The 11,023-nt window shown below is 39.7% G+C and overlaps 1 protein-coding gene across 6 annotated transcripts; it reads left to right on the top strand.

Moving 5' to 3' along the window:
* The first annotated feature begins 59 nt into the window (after positions 1–59).
* alpl (alkaline phosphatase, biomineralization associated) lies at positions 60–10,761 on the top strand. Of its 6 annotated transcripts, none has more exons than XM_049734578.2 (13): positions 2,291–2,446; positions 3,276–3,327; positions 5,327–5,453; positions 5,822–5,941; positions 6,779–6,894; positions 7,702–7,876; positions 8,117–8,292; positions 8,403–8,543; positions 8,697–8,766; positions 8,826–8,960; positions 9,040–9,231; positions 9,308–9,427; positions 9,497–10,761. In XM_049734578.2, the coding sequence occupies exons 3-13, from the start codon at positions 5,375–5,377 to the stop codon at positions 9,769–9,771; spliced, it is 1,599 nt and encodes a 532-aa protein (XP_049590535.1). In that variant the 5' UTR covers positions 2,291–2,446; positions 3,276–3,327; positions 5,327–5,374; the 3' UTR covers positions 9,772–10,761. The 6 variants fall into 6 exon arrangements, with proteins under 6 accessions (XP_049590540.1, XP_049590535.1, XP_049590538.1 ...); XM_049734581.2 differs by having other exon boundaries at positions 2,293–2,404; XM_049734580.2 differs by having other exon boundaries at positions 2,294–2,446; positions 3,179–3,327.
* Positions 10,762–11,023: the final 262 nt, after the last annotated feature.

The raw sequence follows: 11,023 nt of genomic DNA, 5'->3' as shown, positions 1-11,023 counted from the left end.
ATAGAATGTAATGACAATGACAGGATAAAAAATTTTTTTGATGGCAGGCAAACACGTGTAGCTTTGACATAAGTGACATGGCATTTAGGGGCCTTTGTTTCCTAGCAACTGTTTGATATGTGTAAAAAAGGGATTTGTTCTTTAAAAGGAGTGGTATGGTACATGCTGGTTATTTGGGTGGAAAATTGATAAGAGGCCCTCCCCACTACACGGCTGTATGTTGTGGCTCTCCGCCATACACTCTCCAGACGCTTCGATAATGAATAACTGGTGAGCAAACAAGACACTCAAAAGCCGCACTCTGCGTGTGTTTGTGTGTGTGTGTGTGTGTGTGTGTTATCACATTGATTAATCACAGAATAGGGGAACCTACTTGTGCCATCATGCTTTGTGTGGTAACAGTATTTGTATTGCTTTACTGCACACGATAAGGAAGCATGAGGAAGTGGAAAAAAAAAAACACAGTGTGGAACAACTACGAACTACCTGAGAAATAAACTGATTGATGAGTTCTATTTCCAATCTTAGCATTTCTCCTCTATCATATCATGACACAAATACGACTTGCAATGCACTGTGACAAGATGTACAGTACAGTCACTCTATCAAAACTTGTTTACGCTAATGTGTAGGGCTATTTTAGCTTAATTTCACAATAAAGCTACCCTCTTAGAAGACAATGAGAGTTTATTGTGTTCCCAGTTGAAGGTTATTGTAAAAAAAATTAAAAAAATGATATTGGCACATTGGGTAAGTAATTTAGAATTACAATCAGCAAAATCCATTATCAAATCAAAGGCAGGATAATGGAACAAGCAATGGATATTTGGAACACAATGTATATTAGAACACAAGTAATGTAGCAACACATCTGGACAGACAATATACCAATACTCGCAAGTCAATATTCTTTCTTATTTGCTACTAATAAAGCTTACTGAGACATAGTTATAAAACTCTTCCTTGTTTATCATGAATACATGAATTAAACTACCCCCTGGTGGCTAACGTGTGCATAACAGATGGAGGAAAATGTCAATGGACATAAAATCATATTGTAAAAATCTGCTTTATTTAGTATATGGTTTGAATATGGTTATATAGTATATGGTTTTTATATAGTACATTACGACTGATTGCTATTTTTTCTTTCCCTATGTGACAGTAAAGTTAAAGTTGATGTTTGAGCTGGAAGTTGTGATTGTTTACCACGTTTGTATTCTTGAGTAATTTCCCATTGCGGCACTCTACATTCACTTCCACATCAGATCCCTCACGTCAATATAGTTATCAAGCGCACAATAGCACAAAAAAAAAACAGTTTAACGTGGAAGTAAACATTCGAAGATACATGCCATTTCACGTTAGCGCCCCGTTAGCGTACGTTGAAATCCGTGCCGTTTTTGAGTCGTTTCCATACAAGAGAAAAGGTTGGAACATTATTTGAAGACGCACACAAAGGAAGTGTACTCACAGTGCCGTCAGATGGTCCACTGGCGTGACGAGGTCGGGTAGTCTTTTCTGGCCCCAGGGGCAGGGGGTGGGGGCCAAACAACACAGCCAGCCCCCCTCGATATCCAATCCAAATACCCTATGCGCGGGTCGACATCAAGATAGTTCCCATCCCTCATCAACGTCATACCGGAAGCAGTCGAGCACTTGAGTCGGAAAACAGATATTTTGATGTAGAAATTGATGGGTGATTCTTTTTGGTAACGCTATTATAACTATTAATGTTAGTGAACATGAAATATAAATAACAAACTTAAATGATTATAGTATTTGTTTAAAAAAATTAAACATATTTATAATAGAATGCAATATGATCAAATTGTGTGTACACATGTGCTTGCCATTTTTTTTCGTGTGTTTTGTATTTTTTCTCAATCTGATATTTGGTTGGAATTGCATTTCTATTCATTTTTATTTGGATGATTTTTTTATGTGGACGAGTTTTGTATCCATTCTTTCTATTTTTGTTTCATTTAAAGTTGCATTTATATTTTAAAATGTTATATTTTTTGTTGAATGTGCACATGTGTGAATGAATTTGAATATGTTTAAGAAGTATAATTTTATTTCGAAATATTTTTTTACTTTTGTATTTTTTTTCTAAAGGCATTTAAATGTTGCAATTTTTTTTTCATTTTATTGCTTGTTTTTTTTTTATTCGTGGTATACATTATTGGGTGAAGTTAGTCATGAGAGCACGCATCAAGGCATCCTACAGGGAGCGCTCCGAGTCCACGTGCGCCCTCACAGCGCTCAGTTAATAAGCCTGTTATTTCTATGCCTTTCCCCTCCTCCACATGGGTTGCTGACCGTCCCCCTCAAAAAGCCTCGGTAGAACCACTCTGGGCCTTTAAAAGGCAGTGAAAGCAACGACAAGGAGACACAAATCAAGGTGAAACATTACAGGGCAACGTTTGAGGAGACACTGTGTGTAGTAAGTGGAACTGCTGCACTTAACTTTTTTGGGGTGAGATTGGAAAATGAGCGCGTTTTTGTTATAATCATTCAACAATTTGCGTCCCTCTCTTTCTTTGCATGCTTAAGTAATAATTATTTTATGATTTGCGTCCCTCTCTTTCTTTGCATGCTTAAGTAATAATTATTTTATGCAGTATTTCAAATGTTGGATGTTTATACAATGCAATTTTGTATTTATTTTATTTTTTTAAAGCTTTGCATGGGTGACTTATCTCTGGGGAATGGTTGCTGCATGCCGTTGGTCAATGTGGGGAGAAAGATTATGTAACGGTGCATTTGTATGGCTTGGTTCATAATAGCATATAGTTCCTTGGTTCCTTAATGGCATAGTGCAATCATTGCAGGGTTGCAATATTTAGCAGAATAAAATCCACATAACCATCTAATTATTCAATTAATTTCTCATCAATTAATTAGATAACATATATAATGACAACAATAACTTATTTTGGGATCCCTTAACATTAAAATGAGAAGCAGAATATGGTTGGCTCCACATCATGTTGTTCTTTCGTTGGAACATTGACTAGCTCAGACTGAAATAGTTTGTTGTTGCTTTTGGAGGTCATCTGAGCCGGTGCTCCAAATCTTAATCCCACTTTGAGGATTGAGCCCGAGAGGAGTGAAGTCAGTGTTGGTACTCAGTCTTGACATCACCTTTATTTGATCAACTTTATGTATCGTGGAGTCATGACTGAAGCGGCCCACCACTTGATCATAACCACCGTGCTGTCTGCTCTCCTATTGATGGCTATAGTGGCACTGCTCTGTTTCTTCATGTGCAGGCTGGCTGGATCTCTGCCTCTCGGCGGACCGGGTACCTTCTGACTGAGGCAGGTTGGTGCAGCACTTTAGTTGGTTGTGACATGCTGATTTGCGGTCACTGAGAAAAACTTACAACAGGTTCCTTTATTTTTTTAATGTAATCTAATGTAAAACTGCTATCAAACTCTGGCCCGCAGGCTAAATTTGGCCCGCAGTTTAATTATATTTGGCCTGCCAAGACAAATTCTGCATCAACTTTATGTGTCAATACTAAAATTACAAATTGTCTTCACAAATAGAGATGTTGCTAGCAAGTTTTATTACCCTTTATTTTTTTAAATTGAAACAGTTTTTTTACTAGTCTCTGCTTTCAAAACAAGATATTCATCAGTTTGTTGTGTAGATGTTTATACATTTATTTGGGTTGGCCCTTCGAAGGAAACTATAACTATGATGTGGCTTGTGACAAAAATGACTCGCCTACCAAATGATGTCACAAGGCTTTTTACCCTTTTATGGTTCATTTAGAGAGTTATTTAAGATAAATATAAGAAATGTCAGAAAAAATTTTCGATGACTGAAAGAGACTAAAACTAGTCACATATGTGATGACTATTTGTCAAGGTTTTGATTGTGTATATATATATATATATATATGTGGATTTGACTTGTTCCATAGCTATATCAGGCATTGTTTTGTTTAGTCGGACACTGAATGATGTATGCGAGAGTCTTCCTGCAGGAACTAGTCCAAATTTTGTTCTTCCCACATGTAATGCTGGACATATTTTACAGGGATGACGAATTCCCACATGCAATGCTGGACATATATTACAGGGATGACTAATAAATGGCTTGACGCGAGCACAACAAACATCTTTGTAGGAAACTATGAACAATCTGCTAAACTGCGCAGATGTACCGTACTACCGTAGCGGTCGTATTATTCTGCAAAATGGAGCTCATACCAGCTGACCCTTGGACACAATCACAGTTCACATAAAAAAAATAAATAAATAAAAATAAAAATATCCTGAGATTGTAACCCATTAACTCAAAACTGTGATGCAGATGTGCAATACTGGTCCAAAATTCTATCAAGCCATGCAAGAAAAAAAATCATACCCCAGTGTCAGATTTGCTTTGTGTGTGTGCAGTCAATCATCGGTTTTTAATCGGCTTTGTTCTGGCCCTTAAACCTCTTGGTGTTATGGAGCTCAATCCCATTAAAACAACCTTGAAAGCTATAAAGGCCAAAGACGAAAGAGGGAGGGTGTGAATAATCGTAGTTAAAAGCCTTAATGAGCAGACCCCTTTACAAAAAGCTCCCGTTGTGAGCACTTTCTAGCACAGTGAGGCCACTGGGAAGGCTTGGAAAGTCTGACTTGGGCCCCTGAGACGTTACATCCTGTCGTTAAGATATTGCTAAAGCAGATGTTCACAGAACTTGGCAGCAGAAGGGCATAGGAAGACCTCTATTACCTCCTTTGTGGCATTTTATTGCTCTCCAAGTGGATTTTAGTCGTGATAGACTCCTTCTCCATGTGAAACATTTTCATCTTGTAAAATTCTGTCACAGACTAAAATGAAGGAAAGCTCACAGGGAGGGAACAGGAGTTCAACCGACTAGCTTGACTGTACGAAAGCAGACATAGAGTTCGGTTGGTGAAGGTAAAGATAATACTTGCAGGAATATTTTCCCTAGCGATCAACAGGTCAAATAAGTCATAACATAAAGGTAACCAAAATAACCATGTATATTTCTTACCAAAACACTGGCAGGCTTTGACACAATCGTTGCCCTCCTGTCAACCCTTCTCGGTGTTCAAATTCATTCATTTATATGCTTCCCAGTACAATGCACAAGAGGGCCTCTAGTGGCATGGAGGTAAATTACATCAATGCTTGTCTTTGAAAGGCAATTTTTATGCAAAAGCCTATTGCTCTGCCCCCCCCCCCCCATCACAATATGTAGTTATTTTGTTGTAGAGTGTAGGAGTGTAGAGTAAATTACTCAGTACTCTTCATGTGACTATTCTATTCTTTTCCATTCCTATGCCTCATTGTGAAGCAAATAAGAAAGAGCAAGACGACGTTTTTGACACATCGAGCTGACAACATGAAGGGGACACTGCAACTTGTTGTCATCTGCTGCACTCTGTTGGCTCTGCTATGTTCAAGTCAGCCAAGCTTTCCTGGTAAGTTGGGAAAAACATTGGTGTCAATTACATGATCATTATGTCAGGTCGGAGATATTGGGCAAATTTTATCAGCATTTCCCAACCATCAAATGTATAATGTATTTACTTATGAGTTACTCACACAAACGTTAACATGCAAGGTAAAATAGACTCAAAATTGTCCAAAGTTGTGAATGGCTTTTATCTGTGTGCCCAGTGATTGACTGGCGACGAGTCCGGGGTGCATACAAGTACTGTCGTCCACTCAGCCTTGAACTTAATGAGAAAACATAATGCAAAAAAATGAATGGATTTTTTTTTTTTTTTACTAGTGACTTATGTCCCAAATTCACTGTGAGCTTTTTTTATTATCCTTCCCCCATTAGCGCAAGAGAAGGATCCCAATTTCTGGAGAGACTGGGCCCAAAAAACCCTGAACAACGCGCTAAGGCTGCAGACACTCAACCAGAATAGAGCCAAGAACATCATCATGTTCCTTGGTGACGGTGAGTCACGACGCCTCACTTGTGGCTAAAATGAACCCATATGCAGTCGTTCATTTTTCCTTCAACACACATGAATCACCTTCACGCGAGGTTCAATACAACACAACAGCGCATACTGATGCGACATCACACGTGTGTAAGTAAAAGACTGCAACTCTAATTGAAGTAAAGTGTCGCTTATTAATTCATGGCTCATTTGCCTCGATTTTAGTGCAATAAGCTAGAAGGTCAAAATGTAATACAGAATGAATAATTTTTTTGTGTTAAAATACACACAGGCAGGGAGGTGACTTAATCGCCATCACAATAGTGAGGTGGAAAAAATCAGAATTCAATTATTTTGCTAAAGCGTTCAGCTCTACTATATAAGTATTGAATCCAAATTCAAGCTGCAGTGTAACGCAGCCCAGACGTTGCGGCGGTGAACCAACACTGGAAAAGCAAACAACGTTGCACGCTCATCAGTGGAACAATAACTGGAGTCTTTCATCGGGGCCCCTACGCTGGGCTTTTTGGATGCGGGCCACATTATGACATTCCTGTCCAGCATGGCGTGCATACTTATTCACGTAGAACCAATGAGCGGCTTTCCTGTTTGAAAGAACCTTGCAAATGGGAAATGTTATGTCACTTCAAGGAATGTGTGGAAAGATCCAAGTGATGCAATTGAGGTGATTTAGAAACAATTGTGATGAATCAGAGCTGAAACAACTTTACATGCTCAAGCGTCTTTAGTAAATCGATGAATGGCATATGGTAATTGTGTGATGAATTGATTTACCCATGAGGGCAAAGCGAATGCATTGTTAACAGTTGACCTGTTTGTGGCGTTTAAAGGGATGGGCATTCCCACGGTAACTGCCGCTCGGATATTGAAGGGTCAACTGAGCGGACAGTCTGGAGAAGAGACCGTGCTGGAGATGGAAAAGTTCCCCTTTGTGGCTTTGTCCAAGGTGATTGATGTTGCTTAGTCCAAAACAGAAATGGCTTTGAATAAATATAAGAAAAACAAATATTGTATAAGAAAACCAATGCAACTCAAAAACTATTTTTTTGCCTTTTTTGTTCAAGTAGTGCAATGCCACTCACACTTCCACATTCTTGTCATATTATTTTTTTTATATTGTGATTTTTCAACAAAAACGACTATTAGTGCAACATTTTACTAAGAGACTAGTGGTAGGTTGCAGTGCTTATTTTCAATTTTACTAGTTGTAATCTAACCTACACATCTTTGGTGGTATTTTTACAGGAGTATTATTTTAATCTGTCCAATTTTAAAAATTGTAACTTTAAACCTAAAGACAATAAATTGTAGTCCTACTTGAACCATAGTCTAAATTTAAAGTGCACATTTTTGGGGTTAATTACTTTTACTTTTTTTTTTTCTTCGTCTTATTTTAAATTATGCAAATTTTGGAAGTTTTCTGTATTGTTTGGGATCCTTTAAAAATCTCCCATCAGACACTAATTGTAAAATCAAATGGATGTCTTTATGAGTGGAGCAAGAAAATTTGATCACATTACCCCAATATTAGCCAAATTACATTGACATTATAATTGTCAATTTTGGCTATGTGAAGCCCTTTGAGACTGTTTGTGATTTAGGGCTATACAAATAAACTTGACTTGACTTGACTTGACTGGAGCAAGTGGGTGCGTGCCAAGCAGCCAAGTCGTGAGAGAATATTTGGCAGGGAATTATATTGCATTCTATACATACATTCAATGGAGGATCCCTGATCATTTGATCTGCGCAGACATACAACACAGATGCACAGGTGGCCGACAGCGCCGGCACGGCCACAGCCTTCCTTTGCGGCGTCAAAGCTAACGCGGGCACGGTGGGCGTGAGCGCCAATGCCATCCGCTCCCAGTGCAACACCACGCGGGGTAACGAGGTCACCTCCATCCTCAAGTGGGCCAAAGATGCAGGTAGGGCTGTTGACGACTAGCGGGCACAATTTGCATACTTGTTAGCTAAGTGTCGGAGATAATGGGACACTTGGTGTGATCTTAAAATTGTTTGGCATTTGGCAAATAGAAATTCATCCTACCGGACCCAGAAGAGGAATAGTTAAAGACATTTCATGTCGGACAGCAAAGAAAAAAGTGTGTTTTTATGTAGTGGATTTAAATTGTACATGGGAATTCTCATCCTCGCTATATTTGCAGGCAAGTCGGTGGGCATCGTGACAACGACTCGCATCAACCACGCCACACCCAGCGCCGCTTACGCGCACAGTGTAGACAGAGACTGGTATTCGGATAACGAGATGCCGGCTGAGGCGCTGCAGGCCGGCTGCAAAGACATCGCCAGGCAACTGTTTGAAAATATCCCAAACATTGATGTGAGTTGTACTAATACACAGACGGTTAAGATTATCCATCAGCCAAACAAACAAAAAAAAAAAGCATAGCAAAGCACTAAAGTATCGTCTTCAATGTTGTGGCTGTGCAGGTTATGATGGGCGGAGGAAGAAAGTACATGTTTCCCAAAAACACTTCAGACGTGGAGTACCCCACCGTTGAGAAGCATAACGGCACGCGCAACGACGGTCGGAACCTGGTGCAGGAGTGGATCAACAAAAACAAGAACAGTGTAAACAAAAAAACTTGTTCCAAATTAGGCTTTCATTTCTGAGTTAGTTTCATTATTTTAAAATGAAGATTCAAGCCTGAATTAAGTTTTTAAATGGGAATTTTTTTTATTTGTATATTGCGTATTCAGTATACTCTTGTTTTCATTGTGCAGAAAGGCCATTACGTGTGGAACAGGTCTCAGCTTTTATCGCTCAACCCAATCAATGTCAATTACTTACTGGGTGAGTTTTGCCACATTTCCCTTCCACTTGCAGTCTGCTAAGTACTGTCCCCCTTTTAGGACTCTTTGAACCGTCGGATCTCATGTATGACTTGGAGAGGAACAATGAAAGCGAACCGTCACTCACGGAGATGGTGGATGTGGCCATCAGGATCTTGAGGAAGAACCCCAATGGATTTTTTCTGCTTGTAGAAGGTGCGTTTGTGCACCACAGTTAGTTATAACCGAGCCTATTCAGTGGCTAACCAAAATGATGCAATGGCCTATCCTTCAGGCGGGCGTATCGACCACGGTCACCACGGAGGTCTGGCCCAGCTGGCTCTGCACGACGCCGTAGCAATGGACCGGGCCATCGGGCGAGCGGACTTGTTGACCAGCGTCTACGACACCTTGACTGTCGTCACCGCCGACCATTCGCACGTGTTCAGCTTTGGAGGTTACACGTTTCGAGGAAACAACATTTTTGGTAGGCATGATATTTATATGAGTATTTTGAATGTTGTGGGAATATTAAGATGCCAATGCTTTGTCTCTTTCTGTAGGCTTGGCTCCCGAGGTGAGCGACGTTGACCATAAGCCTTTCACCGCCATCGCATACGGCAATGGCCCCGGATACAAATTAGTCGACGGCGAAAGGGAGAACATCTCCAACGTTAACTATGGTAAGTCGTCACTGTAATACAATAAATAGGTTACAGGCAAACTGAATCGGACCATCAAACCAAACGCAGGTGACATCCACTACCAGCCTCAGGCTGCTGTTCCGCTCAGCTCCGAGACCCACGGCGGCGAGGACGTTCCCGTGTTCGCCAAAGGCCCGCTGGCTCACCTGATGCACGGCGTGCACGAGCAGAACTACATCGCGCACGTGATGGCGTACACGGCCTGCATCGGGATCAACAAGGCACACTGCGAGCAGGGCAGTTCCGTTTTTGATGACGCCACACGCTCCGCCTGCTCAATTGTTGTTGTCGCCGCATTGGCGGTCGTACAATTTCTCTGTTGACGGCAATGCATTTTTAATTTTTCATCTTACGGCTGTTGCTTTCGTTCTTTACTATCCTTGAGTTGATCTATACGATAACACTTTCAGAATCTACAGACACGTATGTCAAACATAGCACCACGTTAGTGGATGTTGCCACACTATCTTCAGATTCCTCAACCACAATCTCCCTATGCAATAGACGATAATTTATTGTGCATATTTTGCATTACGAAAAACTTACCACAGAACAAAAATGTCACAAAAAAGATGATCTACTCTAAATTTACTCAAAAGTGACACACACGAAAACAAAAGGCAACAGGTATTAAGATAGTTGTATCTTCTGTCATCTACTGTTTGTTAATATATGTCGCTTGCATAGATAGATGAAGAAAGGATCAATGTTTCAAAAGTGAGTACAAACCTTGCATGTTTATACATTGTAATGGAACAACACAAGAAATGTAGTAAGTAGTGCACAGCTTGCATAAATAAATGTATTGTCCCCTCAAAAAAGAGCACAGCCATTAATGTTTAAACCACTGGCAAACAAAGTGACTAGACTTTGAAGTGCAAATGTTCAAATTGGGTCCAAAGTGTCAAAGGCGTTCTCACTTTTGTGAGACATTGAATTTTTTGTAAATAAGTAGTTTTCTCACCAATTAAGTGGAATTAGATCATGGCAGAGTGGTTGAAAATCGCTGTAGTGTTTTAAGTCTGAAATTGGCTTTGCCGTTTTTTTTTTTTTTTTTTTAAACAATAACGTCTACCTCATACGTGTTGGGATGATGAAATGTGGTATGTGTGAAGATAGTCACTTTTGAATGCATCATTAATCACTAAACTAGATCCCCCAAATAAATTCTCAATCGGTGTAGTTTTCTATCTGCTCTGTTGTTTGTGGAAGGTGGCTGCAGTTGGATTCATGTTTAATTGTAGGGAGCCCATGCTTGGCTGTTTGATTGGGTTTATTCCTGAACTGGTGTCTAATAAAAAATCTTGACAGTCTGCATTTTCTCACGGCTTCTCTATCACACAAATTCTCATGACATTGACATTTTTGATACAATCACAGTACGATACATAATGGAAGACAAATATAAAGGAGATTAGAGTTCAACCAAATTAGAGTTCCGCTCTTGCAAAATACTGTAGTGAATCAAATTTGTGAAATGTGTAAACTTCAATAATTTCGTAGACAAAAACGTCATTGCTGTTGCACCATGGTTCTGTTTCATTTACATATAACCTGTAACAAAAAATGACATTA

This window comes from Syngnathus scovelli, chromosome 11 (assembly GCF_024217435.2).
Source record: "Syngnathus scovelli strain Florida chromosome 11, RoL_Ssco_1.2, whole genome shotgun sequence".
NCBI classification, from domain to species: Eukaryota; Metazoa; Chordata; class Actinopteri; order Syngnathiformes; family Syngnathidae; genus Syngnathus; species Syngnathus scovelli.
The sequence above is the reverse complement of the archived record's forward strand: the minus strand, read 5'-3'. Positions and strand labels throughout refer to the sequence as shown.